Source organism: Acinonyx jubatus, chromosome B1 (genome assembly GCF_027475565.1).
Source record: "Acinonyx jubatus isolate Ajub_Pintada_27869175 chromosome B1, VMU_Ajub_asm_v1.0, whole genome shotgun sequence".
Classification (NCBI taxonomy): domain Eukaryota; kingdom Metazoa; phylum Chordata; class Mammalia; order Carnivora; family Felidae; genus Acinonyx; species Acinonyx jubatus.
Window position 1 is genome coordinate 26,375,854 of NC_069382.1, and position 20,229 is coordinate 26,396,082.

General features: G+C 38.8%; 1 protein-coding gene across 1 annotated transcript in view; it reads left to right on the top strand.

Moving 5' to 3' along the window:
* The window catches only part of TNKS (tankyrase), a 215,073-nt gene that overhangs the window by 186,547 nt on the left and 8,297 nt on the right, over positions 1-20,229 (top strand). Inside the window, exons 21-26 of the mRNA XM_015082858.3 lie at positions 5,518-5,638; positions 7,017-7,114; positions 8,665-8,739; positions 9,600-9,705; positions 10,290-10,476; positions 13,068-13,224. Coding sequence (XP_014938344.2) covers positions 5,518-5,638; positions 7,017-7,114; positions 8,665-8,739; positions 9,600-9,705; positions 10,290-10,476; positions 13,068-13,224 — 744 coding nt within the window. The remainder of the gene's footprint in view (positions 1-5,517; positions 5,639-7,016; positions 7,115-8,664; positions 8,740-9,599; positions 9,706-10,289; positions 10,477-13,067; positions 13,225-20,229) is intronic.

Consider the following 20,229-nt stretch of genomic DNA (forward strand, 5'->3'; position numbering starts at 1 on the left):
ATATCTTAATGTATCCCTTCTTCCCAGATCAGATCCACAGTAACTGTGAAATTTTACACATCTTTGCTTAATAAACCAAAGACCCTAATTCACACAAATAACTCCAAGTGACTATTTAAAAATTTTCAAAGGATTTCAGTTTCTACTCTTGCAGTTAGTTTGCACATAATCTTGTGTTTTATTTTTTTCTCTTTAACTTTATTCTCTCAGTAACTGATTTCCTATGTCATGGTTATCTCCTTATTGATCATAATACTTTAGTCTGTCCTTTTGACAGCTTATCCTGTTTGGTCCGTTGTATTGTCTTTTGTTCTGAGTAAATGGTTCCATCGATTTTCTTTTTGCCAGAATAATGTCTATATCTTTTTAATTAATATGTTGACTATTCCATTTAATGTATATTGCCCAGCACGGCGCCTTTCGCGCAAATGATTTTACCTTTCTTTGTATTGAACTGTGTTCGTGTTCTGGCCCAGTCATCAAGCATTCAAATTAATTTTTACTTCCACCACCAAGTGTTACTTGAGTAGCCTTTAGTTATAGAGTAATTCTGTAACCCTTTCTATAGTTTACCCATAGAATTTTCTCCCATTAACATTCTATATCAGGGTGTGAGTATGTGATTGATGATGGTCGAGATATTTGTGTAGTGAGGGAAGGAGTGGGTATAAACATTATATTCACTTAATTCTTTTCTATTTCTCTTAATCCAGAGAGTTGTTCTGTTTCCTGAGATGTTTTGACACATAAGATCTCAGTGCCTCTGTTCCTGCTCAAGGATACTTCTCTGCCAATGAAGTGGGGAATATAGTTCTTTTACTCCAGTATCAGGAAAACTGCCTTCAGAACATCACAGCCTCACCTCTTATCTTCACAATTATTCTCTCAGACGTCTCTTAACTAACTTGGCCTGTTTGAACCCATATACTTTGCCAAGTAATACATACCCAGGTCTTTTATAGTTAATGAAATATAATACCAGTGTCACTTTCGCCCTTCCTTTATGACGTAGCTTCCTGATTAGAACATTTTTTCTATGAGAAAGGCTGATTTGATTTACACTGCAATTCCTAAACAGAAATGCTATGACTTAGAAGACTTTTTGTGGACATATTTATGGGCAACCTATATATTTTCATGAAAAGTGATCATATAAATTTTTATTTCAAAATCGAAAGACCAAGGAATGGACTCAAGACAATGAATTGTGCACATGATTGTAAAGTTATTTCTGCTCTGACCTGTATCCTTTTAAGCCTAAGTAAAAGAAAGGGCTTTTTCATTAAAACTCTACTTTCTTTGTCCAATAAAACTCTACTTTTTCTCTCTCTACCCTAGAGAAAATGAACAGATATTAGAAACAAAAGGCAACCTGCCTAAAATGATGCTTGTTTTATATGCAAGATGATTGCATTGATACATGGATAATCCTTATTTTAAAGATTATAATTTGATTTTTTTAATTGAAGTATAATTGACCTATGGCATTTATTAGTTTCAGGAGTACATCATAGTGATTTGATATTTTTATACATGATAAAATTATCCCCATGATAAGTCTAGTTACATCTGTCACCATACAAAGTTATTACCATGTTATCGACTATATTCCTTATGCTGTACATTGCATCCCCATGACTTACGTATTTTATAACTGGAGGTTTGCACCTCTTAATCCCTTTCATCTGTTTGCCCAACTCCCCACCCCTACCTCCTCTGGTAACCAAGTTTCCTTCCTATGTCTGTGTGTCTGTTTCTGTTTTCTCTTTTAGATTCAACATATAAGTGAAATCATATATTTGTCTTCCTCTCTCTGACTTATTTCACTTAGCATAATACCCTCTAAGTCCATCCATGTTGTCGTGAATGGGAACATTTCATTCTTCTTTATGGCTGAGTAATATTGTGTATAAATGCACCACACCTGTATCCATTCATCTGTTAATGGACACTTGGGTTACTTCCATATCTTGGCTATTGTAAATAATGCTGCAGTGAACACAGGGGCTCATCTGTCTCTTTGAGTTGGTGTTTTTATTTTCTTTAGATAAATACCCAGAAGTAGAATTGCTGGATGGTAGGGTAGTTCTATTTTTAATCTTTTGAGGATCCCCCATACTGCTTTCCACAGTGGCTGCACCAGTTTACATTCCCACCAACAGCAGTTCCCTTTTCTCCACATCCTTGCCAACAGTTGTCATTTTTTTCCTTTTGAAAGTAGCTAGTCTGACAGGTTTGATCAATTTGATTTTAATGTGTGCTAGATATAAATAACTAGCGCAAGAAACTTGTGATTTCCTAGATATAATAAAGTTATTTTTGAAGTGAGTAAAAGATAATTTTCAAAAAATCTATTTCTAATAGTATAAAAGCCCTAAATCTTGGACCAACACATCTAACCTGCCTTATATTGGATATTTACATTTCTTTTATTGATAGGATAATCTCAGATTCACCAACTTTCAGACTTTTGGGATAGTCTCTACTCCTATTCCTTTTTTTTTTTTTTTTCATTAACCATTTCTCTTTACCAGGCCCTGTCACCTCTTTTTGAAATTTTTCTCTGATCCCTCCCTTCCACTCCACTCCATCTTGACCTTGTTCACACAGTCCCTTTCCCTTCCAAACCCTGCAGAATGCTACCATCCTCCTCGTCAAATACAACTTGGATTGTGTTGTCTGCTGAAACGGCTCCCTAGGAGCTTTTGGATACTGTCTTGACTTGATCTAAAAAGCCCATTAAGATCTATTCCTAGCCTGCTGCTCTATCCATCCCTTCTTTTTTCCTGTGTGTATGTTATATGCTCACCCTCTTGGACTCCAGTGCTGAGAATCTCCCAAATGTTCTGTATTCTCTTACTTGTTTTTCATTTTCCGTATGCTGTTCCCTTTGTCTTAAATACCCTTCCCTTCTTCTGACTGATTAGCTCTTGCTTCTTAGCCAAGCTGTTACCTTCTAAGAACCTTTCCTGACCACCTTCTTGTTCCTTCCATCTTTTCCAGCCCTACCTACAGCCTTGATCAAGTAAGAACCTTCCATAGAGTTCCCATAGGATTCCTCCAAAACATTTACCAACCTGTACGGTATTTTAGTGTTTACTTCTCTTCTTGGTAGAGGACATAGCATGAACTTTTGTGGTACTACCTTGTTTGTTTACTTGCCCCAGTCCTTTACTACCAATTTGGGACAGTTATTTACCTTTCTGAGCTATAATGGGAAGTTTTAGAATTAAATGCTTAGTTACTTTTTAAGGAAATACCTAGCATATAGAAGGTATTCATTAAATATGTATGAATGAGTGAACAAATGAACAGTAATCTGAATTCCTTAGCTTTATCGTTTCAGGTTTTCCAGTGGCCACTGCCTGATAAGTATGGGGACGAATTGGGTATCATGTAACCCCAAGCAACTAAATGTTATTTTAGCTTTCCAGTCAGCCCTTTGAAGAAATATAGGCAAGGGAAAGACCGATACAATCCATCTCCGCTCTTGCGTGTACTGTTTTTATGACTTCTTTGGGCCTCAGTTTCCTCATGAGTACATCAGTAGTACTTCATGGGTGATTGGGAGGAGGAATTGAGCTATTTATTTTATGGATGGAGCTATATAATCAACAAATATATTAAACATTCTCCATTTCTTTTCTAGAACCTCATAGAGAGCACTCTATGCTTTGCTGGCCTGGTTTCTGCTTCTTCCAGATATACACAATATGTAGCTATTCAGAAAAGCTTAAGGTTTCTTTGGATTGAAGCTACCACATCGATTGAGATCCTGTTTGTACATCAACTTTATCTGAACCAAAGTTTAGAAGGAAAAACTGAGACATCAGTAATGTAGTCAACCTTGTGCATGGCTTCCAATGCGTATTAAATTACATGTAGCTAAAAGTGTACAGGCTCCTATTATGGTGTGAACTATTCTGTCTCCACGATGTATATTTCAAAACTGTTGCTTTTTAAGAGCTCTGCTCAAAATTTCCTTTTGGTGATTGGAAGCGAATTGCCCATTTTGTACAATGGAGCAATCATTTCTCAAATGGCCACTTAAGAGCAATATAGTAATTATTTCCAAAGAATGAGTGGTATATGCTTGCTGCACTGAGATCAGACTCATTATAAAATACTTCATTCTGACAGTGAAAATCAGCAGAACTCCAGGCTGAATTTGTCAAGTTTTTTTTTTTTTTTAATGTTATGTATAAGTAAAAAGGTAGAGAATGCTATAGATAGATAAAGCACATCTCATTTGAGTTGGGAAAACGGTGTCTCTGAAAGGATTTCTCAGTTTTTCAAGGAAGGAGAAAATTAAAGGCTGATATTGTAAAGTAGTATCTGCACTGTCAGAGGGCCAGCTTCTTCTGAGCCAGAAAATTGCATGTTCAGCCCCCTAGAAATGTGGTTGCCCACGATTTCATCCTGTGCATTCCGAATTCTGCCCCTGGGTGGCGGTAGAGTCACAGTTAACTGTTCGTCCACAGAAGGAAATGGGCCATTTTGAGTCCTGATGGTAGCCAACTAATCATCTCCATTTGCAGGGATGAAGAACCAAAAATTTAAAACCACTATTTTTTACAACAACAGAATGTTAGGCTTCAGGGACTATTCCATCTGGGAATTTAAAGAAAACTTGAAAACCATCTACTCTCTCTTTTCCAAATCAGAATTTTGTATACAGCTTCTACATAAAATGGTCTGTACTTGAACTAAACACTTCTCATCTGAATCTCACCACTTTCTAAGGCAGCCTTTTCCAGACTTGAATATTTCTTAGCACTGGGAAGTTCTTCTTCATCTTGATATAAATCCCGCTTACCTAAAACTGCTTACTCCTTTTGCTACATTCTGTTTCATTGTGCTAATAAACCTCTCTCCCATTCCCCTACCATTCTTCTCTGCTACCTGCTGGATACTGGGACCTGGTGTTTCCCTATTTTATGCTTCTGGTTGTTCTCTCTTATGTCTTGAAGAAAGCAAAAGGTAGTAGAATTAAATAATCAAAAGGAAATACAGCAGTGACCATTTTATATTTGTACAGCATTGTTTCTTCCATTTTAATTCACAGTCGGCTGGAAGCAGAGGGTTTTTCATGTGAGTAAAAAGCTGATAAAGGGCACATGGGGGCTCAGTTGGTTAAGCATCTGACTTTGGCTCAGGTCATGATCTCACGGTTCATGAGTTCAAGTCCCGCATGGGATGAGCGCAAGCCCTGCTTTGGGTGAGCCCCACTTCTCCCTCTCCCTCCCTCCCTCCCTCCCTCCCTCTCTCTCTCTCTCTCTCCCTGCCCCTCACGGGATTCTCTTTCTCTCTGCTGTCACTCACTTGCACCCTCTCTCTCTCAAAAAAAACAAAAAAACAAAAAAAAAAAGATAAAATTATCAAGACAACTTTAAGGTTGTTTTATAAAGGAGACAAAAGAATTTATTAATTTGGATGGATATTGTAGCATTAAAGACCAATGGAAGAACTGAGGAGCAGTTCAAGATTTAGCAATTAATTTTGTTCCATTTTTTTTAGATCACACTAGATGTACTGGCTGATATGGGTCATGAGGAGTTGAAAGAAATAGGCATCAATGCATATGGACACCGCCATAAATTAATTAAAGGAGTAGAAAGACTCTTAGGTGGACAACAAGGTAAGCTATTCGGAAACAAAACAGTACAATCTTAGAAGGAACAAGTAAGTTGTCAGGGCTGGCATCTGAGCTCAGGTGGTCTGAACCCAGAGCGCATGCACTCAGCTGGTGTAGCGCCTCCTGCCTGCCCCATCTTAGTTACGGACATGGCTCTCCCCCTCGCTGCTCTAGCTAGCCGTCTACTCGTTCTCTCCTCTCCCCTCTCACTTTATACCCTCAACATCTCTGGAATCTACACTTCTGTCTGCTTCCCACTCCTGTCTAATCTAGTACAGGTCACCTAATCCTGGCCACCGTCGGCTGTCTCCTTGACTGTCACAACCGCCTTCCAGCTTATCTCCGACCCTCACCTTTGTCTCCCTTCCAGTACCTGCCCTGCATGTACTCGGAAGACTCTTCTCAAAATGTGTGATCAGATCACTCCATTGCTTAAGACCTTTCAGCAGAATCCTGTTGCTCTTAGGATAAAATCAGACGTTTGTAACATGGCTTTTCATAATCTGACCTTTCTCTCTGACCTCGTCCTGAACCCTTCTCCCCACTCGCAGTTGTCAGCTCAGCCTTTTTCCTCCCACCATACTTTGCTGTTACAAGCCTCCTATCTTTCCCTTTTGTCGGCCCCCATTTTTATCATTTTTCTATTTGTTAAAAGTGCTTTTACAATAGGAAAGTAAAGGGAGAAAAGGGAAAAACTTGAATTAGCCACTCTGCAGCCAATAAAATTGCAAGAGCAACATGAAACTGTTAGCAGGTTTTGAACTGAAGTCTCGCTCATTTATCTGCATTAAATTAAGCATGATGAAATGAACAAGAATAATGTATTTTAAACTCATTATAAGTGACCATCTCAAGCCATCTCACAGAGTTATTACAGGATAATTCGTACATTTTAGACCTGACTAGATTGTGATCACAGTGTGTTTCTCTTTTGTATCAGAGATAGCTTCATGTGTGTTTATGAATAAATTCAGTTCAACCAAAAGTTGTTGAGCCCTGGCTGGAGAACTCTGTAAGAACAGATGAAGTTGATCCCCAAACACATCTCCGTTACTGCTCTTGTCTTTGGATGTACTGTTCAATATAACAGTAATAACATATACTGTTCAATATAACATATAAATATTATAATATTTATATATTATAATATATAATATATATTTATATATATTTATATATTATATATATATTATATATATATTTATATATATTATAATATAATATAATATTTATATTATAATATTTATAATATATAAATATTAGGTTTGAATTGCAAATAATTGAGACTTGTTCCAAAATGTCAATTATTTATGACAGAGTTTTCCCTAAAATTGAGGCCGAGGAGTGCGGACTTTAACGTATTCATTTTTCTTTCCTACAGGCACCAACCCTTATCTGACTTTTCACTGTGTTAATCAGGGAACTATTTTGCTGGATCTTGCTCCAGAGGATAAGGAATATCAGTCAGTAGAAGAAGAGGTAATGTACATCAAAATTTTTCATTCTCTTCCTGAAATCTGTGGTTAAGCCTGTTTTTCCAGTAGAGCTAAGTTGGTCTTATAGTGATTTATGATCACTCCCTTAGCCATTATGGTGACATATCGCCCAATTCAGCTAGGACTCGGGATTAGGACTATGCCACAGTGTTTGCACATCTTAATAAGCCTAGGGTTTCCAGTAGGGGGGCCAGAGGTGTCTTTTCATCCTAGAGGCTTTCCTGAAGCTATACAAGAGCCCTACTAGAACTGTTTTCTTCCAGTGTTAAAATGCTACCTAAGAATGATAGGGAGTGAGAATCTTGCCTCACGAATAGCAAAGATCCTCTTGTTTTCACTTTCATGCAAAGTTGTAAAATGTGATTATAAAACAGTACACCTAATGTTCGTGTGTGCTTATGAAATCTACCTCATACCTCGAGTCACCTTTTATCTCTTCGGTCACTGTGTGAAAGCACCGTGGTGAGGCTGATGGATGCCCCTCTTGCTTGACAGATGCCGTAGAGACTCCCCCTCTACCGCTGGCTCATGCCTCATTTATTACACCTAATAAACACAGTGCCAGTGGTATTGTCACAGTAAAGAAGCTGCCTAACCAATTCCGTTATTTTGCAGAGGAAGGCATGCCTTCGTATTTTTCGCTGTTTATTTTCTGCCTTTTAATCACATTATTCTCATCCCAGGAAGTTCAGGACCATTATTACCTCAGGGTGGTCTTTCAGCTCATGCCTGGCCAGTCTGTCAGGAGAGCATCAGATCTTCTAGCAGCTCAGTGCCTGATCCTTCTTTACTGGTCGCAAATTTGCATCATACTGTCAAAAATGTGACGAATACCTTCACAGATAGAGCAGTGAGATGGAGAATTAACTCTTTGGAGTCAATTCTGTGAGGAACTTGGGTCTTCCAAACGTGTTACTTTTCCATCATTCTTTTGAATTTGGAGCGTGGGAGAAGAGCAAGGACTGCGCGGAAGAAGGTTACTCCCCCTGGGCAGACGTCATCCAGCTTTGCCCAGTCTGTCTGTGCAGATGCACTTTGAGATCCCAGATTAAAGAGAGAATACGGGGCATCTCACCTAGGGAACAAAAACTTACTAATTTTTAAAAATCACATTTGTTTGATGAGTTTAATGAGTATTCATCGAATGTGAGGAGTTGAAGTTTGACTTAACCCCGGTGTGGCTTCTCCTCAGTACCATAAAATAGCAATGGAGATGGCTTAGTGTGATGTTTTATTTCTGTGTTTCCCCACAGTGCTGACAGGAAAAGCTTTTAAAGTTTTTTTTTTTATTAGGAAAAAAGAAAATGTAGAGGTTTAATATCTATATTTCTGACTTATTTTCTCATCAGAAATACTCATCCACTAGACTTTGTTGAACAATTTACAGTGAACTCCCGTTTATTTCTTAGTGCTGAGTCTGAGAGTCATCAGTAAAACAATATAACAGAAGGTGAATGTTGAAAACAACAGAGGAATGTCTTTAGAATTAGATACTGGCATCTTTTCAGAAAGTTATTTTATTTTGTTCTATAGATGCAAAGTACGATTCGAGAACACAGAGATGGTGGTAATGCTGGTGGCATCTTCAACAGATACAATGTCATTCGAGTAAGTTTTTAAAATTTCAGGGTGAAAATTAGATTGCAAGGTGTGCCTGAAATCAAATATAGAAAATGACAAATTTTTTCTAAGCATCCTGCTTTTAAACTGCCAAGCTAATCGGGTCATCTGTTGCCTGACAGTCAGGTGTCACCTTCCTCTGACCCCTCAAGACCATACTTAGCTAGAAACAGAGACTGGGTGGAAAGAGGAAAGCTACAGACTAGAGCCTAGATCTGCTGCCGTTGCTGGTACAGAGGCAGTGAGGAGACCTGGCCCACCCACATATTTAGACTGTAGCTGACAGTGATTTTTATCACCACCTCAGAGCAGTGTCCAGAGCCCGGATTTTCAGTCTGAGTCAGCGATTGTATCAGAATGCATATATCTCTTCGTCTCAGTATCTCAATCAATAATATAGGATAGATGTGCTTTTTTCAAGGGAGTGTCCTAAAAACGAGTAGAATCTGTTGAGCACGGGCTTATCCCTTTTGAGTTACACCAGCGCACGTCAGAATTCCCTGGAAAGATTTTCGAGGAAGGTAGATGTGCAGGCCCCTGTATCCTAAAACTCGGCAAGCCTGGGAGGAGTCTAGGAATAACTCTGTTTTTTCTTTAATTCTTTGGGTGATTTTGAGGCACAGCCAGGTCTAGTGCAGAGTAACAAAAGCCAGAGCTGAAAATTATGTCACTAAAAGCCAGAATGTTAACTTAGTCATGCTACCTGGCAACTTTATCATTTTCAGGTAATGTTTTCAGCAAACAAAAATTGAACCTTCCTAAAAGAAAACATACTTTTCATTTTAAATTATAAACTGCCACTTGACATTCTTTGCACTCATTTGCTTCTTTCTTCCTCATCCTTAAAGATTCAAAAAGTTGTCAACAAGAAGTTGAGGGAACGATTCTGTCACAGACAAAAGGAAGTGTCTGAGGAGAATCACAACCATCACAATGAGCGCATGCTATTTCACGGTGAGCGTCAGGCCCGCCATTATCTCTCTGGGCTTTTTTGCGAATTCCGATGTCATTGACCGTATCAGTGTTGTTAAAAATGGCTGGTTTTGAGTTTTTGTTTTAATTCTGCGTTACCAGTTTTGTAATGCATTGCGTGTTAGTACGGGCTTTCCAAGGCATGCAGAGTGAAAATCACCTCACACGGAAATTGTTTTAGAACTCATATTGCAAGTTGAGCCATCTAGATGACGAAATATTTTTATTATAGTTTAGCATAATTGCTTCAGCTTATCTGATTATCTGTTTTTGTGTAAAGTAAGGTTGGGTGTAAAATCTATATTTTTAAAACCGCATTGTACTTTGGTATCTAAAATCTCCTGCCATCTGCAGAATCCATATTACATCCTTGCTTGGTGAACACCGTAGGTCCCTGCTAAGATTCTAGTACAAGATAATAATTTATGTAAGGTAGACCATCTTACAACTTCATTTGTGCATCACTAATTACTTAATATTAACGTGCCAAGTGCAAAATAGTTTGCAGCTAATTGAGACTCCAGACAGGTACTCAAAAACTGATCTTTCTGTGTTTGTATTTTTAGGTTCTCCTTTCATTAATGCCATTATTCATAAAGGGTTTGATGAGCGACATGCATACATAGGAGGAATGTTTGGTGCTGGGATTTATTTTGCTGAAAACTCCTCCAAAAGCAACCAGTATGTTTATGGAATTGGCGGAGGAACAGGCTGTCCCACGCACAAAGATCGCTCGTGTTATATATGTCACAGGTGAGCACCTTGGGTCTCGTATAGTGGTTGCTATCCTCAGGTCACGAACCGGATTAGTTTCTCAGGCTCTGCTGAAGTCACAGGTTATCCTCAGTGTTGATAATGGATCACACGGATTCGGGGTTGGATGGGAATAGCTGATCAGCCTGTGTCCTAAGAAGAGAAACGACAGCACAGCTAACAGCGGGGCTGGGAAAAACCAGGTATCTGCCAACCAGTCATAGGTTATGATGAAGCTCCCTCCAGCTGGACTTGCTCCCTGAGCGTCACTTGCTGAGGTTCAGATTCAGAACAAGAAAAGGTTGAGAATTTTATCTGTCGAATAACCTTGAGCATTAGACACATTTGAACTGAGACACAACTTCTATAAACAAGTTGAATCTTCAGTTTCCTTCTGATGTTGCTAGCAGTGTTTAAGGCAGGATATATAGTCAGCCTTGAGAAGTCTAATTGCAGAATATTAACTTTGGATTTAATCGGAAACAAATGAATATTAGCCTTTTAAATAGAATTTTAAAACTCAAATTCAAGAGAATAATAGTACACTGTCTCTGAAGTCAGTGAAAAAAATGACATTCTCTTCCCTGCCATTGGAAAAAATACAAACAAATTATACATCACAGAGATTGCCGTTGATTGCATTTTTCTTTAACCAGGTGGAAAGCCAGGTTAGTTAGAGATCTTGTAATTCAGAGGAAAGCTCAAAAAGACCCAGATAGCCTTGAAATACATAGAGTTTTTGACTTTAAAACTTCCTGCCCTCCATTACTTTATGAAAAAATTATAGCCGTCAGCAGTTCTAGGATGGATCCGGTATGTCCAGAAAAAAACCGTCTTTCTGTTAAAGCCGCCACGGTTAATAGCACACAAAAATTCCCAGGGATACGTAACATGCAAAAACTCTCTGCTGCTGCAAACCTATCCTAAATAAACAATAAAAATGAGCCTAGATGAGCAGTTGCCCATGACAACTAGACACATAGGTTTATGTCTTAGCCAGGATTTCCTAGAAAACAGAGCCTGAAGCAAAAGCTGATGTACTAACGCTTTCTTGGCAAGTGCAATACCAGGGAGGCAGGAACGAGGGCACACGAGGAAGTGAGGTGGAAAAGGAGGCAGAGCAAAGACCGTGAGATGATGCATCAGTGAGTTGGCCTGTTTCATAACGAGCAGGTGGTCGCTGAGTCCGCGAGACGTCGTCAGAGAGGCTGTGTGAACTCCTGCATCTCAGAATAGGACATCATGGGAGGATACAGAGGAATTTGTCTGCTGGCCCTTGTCTGGCACTGTCACTAGTTGCCCCACAGGACATCGGTATCCCCGTGTCTGGGGCTGTTGCGTCTGCAGCCCACTGCTTCGTGGGCCAGTCCTGCGTTTTCTCCTGCCTCCACAGCTCTGGGGCAGGAAGCAGAAGCCAGGAGGTGGGGGCCTGTCAGGTCAAGCTCTGCGTGACCTAAGGACTGAGAATAGCCATGGCAGTGGGCGGGCAAGGTCCAGTGACCCCCAAGTGCCGCCATAATGTGAAATGGGGCTCAAACATCTCCCTCTAATACAGAGCCAAACCTTTTCCTCTGGGACCTGCGGGAGATGCAGCCGGTACTGAGCCAGCACCCCACAGGGTCATCAGTAACATCATGCTGAAAAAGCAAACCCAGGCAGGACCCAGTTAGACTGGGTCTGGCACACTTTTGGCTCAAAATGATATCTCTGGTTGGTTATAATGCAGAGATCAGACTGTGTAACTAAAAACAAACCATTTGACTGAATACGGTTTTACACATTTAACAGTGTGACCAATCTCACTGACTGAAGTGTTGATAGTGTATATTAAAGGTTCGCAAACGTTTATTTTAAAGGGCCACGTGATAAATACTTTCGGCTTCACGGGCCATATGATCCCTGTCACAGTGACTCCCCTCTGCCCTTGTAGTGCAAAAGCAGCCACAGATGACATGTAAATAAATGTGCGGCTGTGTTCCAATAAAACTTTATTTACAAAAACAGGTGGCCGACTAGATTTAGCCCATAGGCCGTAGCGTCTCAACCCCTAGTTTATATAGTACACCTTCTTCCCAGTCAACCTTTCGTGTTCTCTGTAATATTTAACATCTACCCCAATTGGTGTTTCTCCCAAGTAGGAGGATTCCTAGCCGTACATTTAAGCTAAGTAGTTTTGTATATGATCCACTTTTATTATTATTTATTTCATCCTTGTTTTTACTTCTTCATAATGAGTAAACCCAGTCTTAATTTCAGATGCATCTGCCCTCTGTTTATTTGCTTCAGTTTCCTCCTTTTCATCCTCTTAGAACTCAGTTTTTGCTAGTATTTCTCTTGTCCCACTAGTCAAAACTCACCAGGGATTTGCTGTCATTGGTTGTGTAACTAACTATTGAGCCTGCTGACTGTTTATAGTAAATCAGTTATCACCTCCCATCCCATTCCTACTTATATTTGAAAGTGACATTTTAAACTAGCTTGCCTTGTGTGAAATAGTTTTTATAAAATCAACAAATATAACAATTTTATCACTCTAAGATTGAGTGCCTCCTTCAAAGCATCACTTTCCTTTCTTTCCTTTTCTTCTTTAGACAAATGCTTTTCTGTAGAGTGACCCTTGGCAAATCCTTTCTGCAATTCAGCACCATGAAAATGGCTCATGCCCCTCCAGGACATCACTCAGTGATCGGGAGACCAAGTGTGAACGGGCTGGCATATGCTGAATATGTCATCTACAGAGGTGAACAGGTATGGTATTCGTTAGATAAGCATAACTGAGTCGCTAAAATGTCGGTGCAAGGAGAGCTAAGACCAGCTTCTGTTTAGAGAATTTTCCTTTTTTTAAAAAAAAAAAAATATTGTATTTATTTTAGAATTTTTACTACTTTTTTTTTTTAATTTGGGAGGGGGAGCGGACAGAGAAAGAGGGAGAGAGAGAGAATTCCAAACAAGCCTCACACTCACGCTCAGCGCAGAGCACTACACGGGGCTCGATCCCACCACCATGAGATCGTGACTCGAGCTGAAGCCGAGAGTCAGACGCTTAACCGACTGAGTCACCCAGGTGCCCCTAAAGACTTTTCCTGATGGATGTCCTTGCCATAGGCTGGTCACATGAGTTGAATCTCTATATTTCTGATCATGGCACTTAACATAGAACAATAGTTTTGTGAGTTGTAAAGCTACATTAAATTCTGCCGACTGCCCAAGGCTCCAAAGTAAAATTGTCAACAAAGCAGGAAAACTTCCTGTCATTTTTCAACCAAGTCCCTAACTCTCACAGTATTGCTAAATGCCTACCGATTTGTCTAAAAACAAAGATCAGTTTGTCTGAACTTCATTGAATTCCAAATGGATACCTTAACTACTCTGATGGAGAAGAGGAAAAACAAAATGGAGAAAGGAGAAATTAAGTACAAGTAACATATGAGAACAGTATTATATGCCATCAGTCTTGGGCCACAAATCCTGAACTCCATTTAGTAGACATGTTGATGGTGGGGATATGGGCAAAACGATGAAATGCCTTTAGGTGCATTGTAGGATTGAACAAATGAGTAAATGTGTTGATGTTTGATTTGGGACCTGGGATTCTCATGGTGGAAGAAGGGACATAAAAAATGCAAAGATGGACTGAAATTGGAGGTATCGATAGGAACTCATTGTTTCTAATGTATGTATGTGCACTGGTAAATCCATGTTATGTGTAGGTATGTGGGTAAGAGTATATGTAAGCGTATGTATGTATATGAGCATATATTCACATATATTTCTTAGCACTGTCTGCTGAAAACAAGAAAACCCCAATAGCGGTGAACATACTCAGACCTAGACCTTGGTCTCTAATACCATTCCCCACTTAAAGGAACCCGGCATCTCTGGAGAAGCAGCTAATTCCAGGCTGAAGCAGAATAGGAACAAGTGAGGCTGGACCATCCTGTTATGCCAGAAAGGAATGAAGTGGTGAGGGCATGTCACAAGGACACAGGGCCAGCATGAAGGGGCTCCCACTGGCCAAATCTGGAACAGTTGGAATACCAAAATAAGTACAGTAATAAATTTTAAGCCACTGGGAAAAATAGGAATTCATGACTCTATACTGATAACAAATAGGTAAGTAAATAAATGAAGGGGCAAAGAAGGTTTTGCTTACAGTAGAAAGCCAAGGGCAGATGAGGACATGTGGAGGGAGGATTTGAAAAGTCATCATCTTGAGACCACTGTGGCAAGAATCATAAGTGGATGCTAAATCTAGGAGATAATTTTGATAAGAAAAATGATATTTGCATGGTGTTCTCATTAACTACAAAGGAGAAGCAAACAGTAATGATACATTGGAGAAAGGGGGCCAACACCTTGACCAGATGATCGAAATTAACATCACTAATGAGGGACAGACAGAAATAGAGTGGGCCTCCAGATATATTCTGAGAAGGGCACATCCTCTATGCAGTATTCTAGCCAAGAATGCATAACCCTGGTCTAATCAAAATGAGGAATGTTCTAGTAAAAAAAATATGGGAATGGAGCACCTGGGTGGCTCTTTCAGTTAACTGTCCAACTCTTGATTTTGGCTCACATCATGATCTCGCAGTATGGGAGACTGAGCCCCACATTAGGCTCTGTGTGCTGATAGCATGCAGCCTGCTTGGGATTCTCTCCCTCTGTCTATGCCCCGCCCCTGCTCATGGTGTGTGCTCTCTGTCTCAAAATAAAGAAATAAAGTTTCTATTAAAATGTGGGAAGATTAGATTCTTTAGAAATGTAAATATGATAAAAGAGAAAGGCTTTAGAAACTTTCCAGATTAGGGGGGCTTGGATGGCTCAGTCAGTTAAAGGTTCAACTTTGACTCAGGTCATAATCTCACAGTTCGTGGGTTCAAGCCCCCCTGTCGGCCTCTGTGCTGACAGCTCAGAGCCTGGAGCCTGCTTCGGATTCTGTGTCTCCCTCTCTCTCTGCTCCTCCCCTGCTCATGCTCTGTCTCTCTCTCCTTCTCTCAAAAATAAACACTTAAAAAAAATTTTTTTAATAAAAAAAAAAAATTTCCAGATTAAATGAAACCCAAGAGATAGGACAACTAACTTAAGGTCTTTCCCCCAAGTTGGATCTGGTATTGGAAGAGAAACAGCATCATTAATTCCACTGATGGGGTGCCTAGATGGCTCAGTTGGTTCAGCATGTGACTCTTGATCTCTCGGCTCAGGTCAGGATCTCACGGTTCTTGAGTTTGAGCCCTGTGTTGGTCTCTGCATTGATGGTGCAGAGCCTGCTTGGGATTCTGTCTCCCACTCCCTCTCTCTCTCTGCCCCTCCCCCACTCTATCACACTCTCTCAAAAATAAATTAAACTTTTTAAAAAATTTAACCAAGACCATTGGAATATGAAGGATAGGTATTAAAGTATTAGCATAAAATTATACTGTTGATCCTGTGCTTATGTAAGAGAGTATCCCTATTCTTAGGAAATAAATACTGGCATATTTAGGGGTAAAGAACTATGATGATATATAGAATTTACTCTCAAATGGTTCAAAGAAAATATGGGTGTGTGTGTCTGTCTCCCTAGTACCTCCCTAGAGGTTGGGGAGAGTGTACATGAGAGTGTACATGACAAGGCAAAGGGGTAAATAAAAGCTTATTTTATGGATATAGGTAATGGGTGTACAGATGTTTTGGTGACATTTTAATTTTTTCAATTTAATATGTAAGTTTGCATTTGTTTCCAAATAAAAAGTTTAAAAACTGCCAAAGAACAAATTTGTCAAAATTTTCTGTGTAAATCAGAGAGAAAATACTTTCACTTTAATCCAGTAATTCTACTTCTAGAAATTTGTATTCAATATAATCAATGATGACCACCACCAAAAAAACACAAGCCCACAAAACCATATAAGGATGTTCATCACTGTCTTGATTACCATAATGAAAATTTTAAATTGCCTAAATATTCAACAAGGAGAATGATTAAATAGGTGTTAGTATATTTATATGCCTGTGAGTTTAAAAAAATACATTTACGTGATTTATGTTAAATGCAGTCAACCCCAAAACTTAAGGGTATTGAGATTATAGGTGATTTCAGTGGTCTTCACCATGCACTTTTCAAGAAAGTTACCTATGGTAAGAATAATGTATTTCATATTTGGATGTAAAGAAATAATAAGGGCTACTTCAAAAATAATAGGTTTACATTTCTGATATTTGCTGATCAATCATCATTTCCTGAGTAATTTGGCTTGATAACTTGTTTACAGTCTGTTGCTAAGAGAATTTTAGAGAATGATGTAGTCCAAGTCTATTTGAAAGAAAAAAGTCCCTTCAACAATGAAATGCAGGTAATAGTTGTTTTATTTCAAGGCATACTTGCCCGCATGGATATTGTTAAGTGTATTGTCTAGTAATTGAGTCATTTTCCGTTTCCATTTTGGCATTTCTCCTAAAGTTTGGGTGAAGTTTTCCGTTGGTAACTTTATTTCATTTCTCTTTGTTATACCTTAAATCATCCTTCACCCTTAGTACTAACACTTTCAAGAACACACAAATGTTTTATTCAGAGGGTTGATTTAAGGAGTATCATTCATCATTGGTGAGATTGTTTCTTTCTTTAGAATTGAAAAGATATGTTCAAAATTATGCTTGGAAGAAAAGTGGTTCTGATTTTAGTATATGGCTGGACTCAAAATGTCAGGAGTATTTTTGTATGTTGTACTTTAAGCATCACATTAAATTAGACATAAAGGAGAGGTATTCTCTGGCCATTGGTTGCTACAGAGATTTAGCCTTTATTTTACTGAAATGACATGAACAATGTAGTTATTTAACCTGGAAAGTAGAAAATTGTATAATAATTTATAGCATGATTTTCAAATATATAAAGTTATTCAAGAGACCATGATTCTTCTTCATCCCTGTGAAGAATAAACTGAAAGCATTTGAGTTTAGATAACAGTAGGGATCTGGGTTAAGGAATGGTTCCTGAAAGTCAGTTAGGACTTCCTGGAAGTCAGTTCCTGAAAGTCAGTTACCAAAGTGGTTGTTGAATTTTTTCTTACAGGAACTTAAAAAAAAAAAAAAAAAAAAAAAGACATTCCACACTTTTATAACCAGCATGGATATAAAGTGACTTGACAGGAAGTTACACTCGGTGGTTGATCCTGCGCCCTTCTGCTCCTGCGGTTAAATAATTCCCTTGTCTTAAATCCCTCTGGACTTGAATGTCTGTAATCAGCCTGTACACACAAACAGTGCGGTAGCCTAACCACTAGGAACCAGGGCCCTTAATCATTCATACCACTGGAGTCTTAGAATCTGCCTGACTAAAATTTACATGTGAGAGGGATCTCCTTAAATAGTGCACCACCAAAATGTAAACACTAGCATTACCAACTCCTTTGCTTCAGCAGCTTTTCTGCAAGCAAAACGAATGTGTCACACAAGGTATGGTAGATACTAAATTTCACTGGGACAAAAGGAAGTAGGAGTGTGCTTCACACTCATTTTTGACACTGGGCACATGCCAGTGTGGATTGTTTTTTAATCCTTCTTTTTCTGGGTCTGACTTACCTTCCCAAGCAAGACTGGAAGCTTCTTGACAGCAAAGGACCTTATCTCACCCCAGAGTACTTTATACATAGAGATGCTCAATACATGTATATTGGTGGTGAATAAATACTTTTCTTGACCATTTAACCATCTAGTTGGCTGGGCAGTTTGTCCATTTCTCCAGCGGTATTTGAGCTTTCCTAGAGTTTTTCAATTCCTAGAGTTTTATTCCAACTCTAGAATTAGGAGACTAGCTGACCTAGCCTGTTTTAGTAACTAATTGACTAAAATACCATTTCAAGAATTAAGCAGTGTTCAAATCATAATAAAATAAGACTACAAACTTTTTAGTTATTGAAGCTTCAGATTGGAAAGTCAGGAGAGATGAAGATTGTTAATTGTGTTATTCCAACTAGAGGTACTAAGAAGATAGAAACCATTGCTGTTTTTACATCAAATCGGAGCAGACTAGAATTTTGGGAAACATATTATGAGTGATAGTGTTTCCTTACACATGTACACAGTTATAACTTTTAAAAACACATTTACATTTTTTATTCTTTTTATTCTTGCTGAGACCCCCTCAGGAGGAGTCTTTTTTTAAGTGTTTATCCTTATGTCTTTAATAAATCATGATAATAATGTTAATAGTGACAATTTACACATACCAAATTCTTAGTCGGCCAAACCTATTCTAAGATCTTTGCATTTAATGCTTACAAAAATCTTAGTATTATTACCGTTCCCCTGTATAGATGAGGAAAGTGGAGGCAAAGACCTGTAACAGTTTCTGCCTCCTAAAAATCAGATGTGAAATTAGAAATAATCCAGTCAGTCAATTGCATGTTTATTTCTGCATTTTAAATATTCAACGGTGCAGGTTTTTTTCTGGTTTATCCACTGTATTCTCTATGCTGCACTTTTCACCCCCACAACTTACTTAAATAACTAGAATTTTGTACCTCTTAATGCCTGTCACCTGTTTCTCCCATCCCCTCACCTCCTTCCCATCTGGCAACCACCAATTTGTTCTCTGCATTTGTGAGGCTGGGTTGGTTTGTTTGTTCATTCGTTTGTTTGTTTGTTTCAGGGTTTTTTGTTTAAGTTTTTATCTAAATGTCAATTAACATACAGCATAATATTAGTTTCAGGTGTACAGTATAGTGACTCAGCATTTCCATACAACACCCAGTACTCATCACGACAAGTGCTCTCCTTAATCCCCGTCACCTATTTCGCCCATCCCCCCACCCACTGCCCCTCTGTAACCATCAGTTGTCTATAGTTAAGGATCTGTTTCTTGGTTTGCCTCTCTCTTTTTTTCCCTTTGCTCATTCGTTTTGTTTCTTAAGTTCCACATAGGAGTGAAATCCTATGGTATCTGTCTTTCTCTGACTGACTTATTTCATTTTAGCATTATGCTCTCAAGTCCCATCCATGTCGTTGCAAATGGCAAGCTTTCATTCTTTTTTATGGCCGAGTAACATTCCATCATGTATGCATACACCACTTCTTGTTTATCCATTCATCAGCCAGTAGACACTTGGGCTGTTTCCCTATCTTGGCTATTGTAAATAATACTGTTGTAAACATAGGGGTGCATATATCCCTTTGAATTACTGTTTTGTGTTCTTTGGATAAATGCCCAGTAGTGTGATTGCTAGATCACAGCATAGTACTTTTTTTTAATTTTTTGAGGAACCTCCATACTGTCTTCCACAGTGGCTGCACCAGTTTGCATTCCCACCAACAGTGCATGACGGTTCCTTTTTCTCCACAGCCTCGCCAACACCTGTTGTTTCTTATATTCTTGATCCTAGCCATTCTGACAGGTACAAGGTGATATCTCATTATAGTTTTTATTTGCATTTCCCTGATGATAAGTGATAATGAACATTTTTTCACATGTCTGTTGGCCATCTGGATATCTCTTCTTTGGACAAATGTCTGTTCATGTCTTTTGCCTATTTTTTAAATTGGATTATTTGGTTTTTGGGTGTTGAGTTGCATGTTTTTTATGTATTTTGAATACTGACCCTTTTTCAGCTATGTCATTTGCAAATATCTTCTCCCATTCCATAGGTTGCCTTTGGTTTATTGATTGTTTCTTCACTGTGCAGAAACTTCCTAGTCCCAGCAGTTCATTTTTGCCTTTGTTTCCCTTGCCTCAGGGGACATATCTAGAAAAAAATTGCTATGGCCAATGTCAGA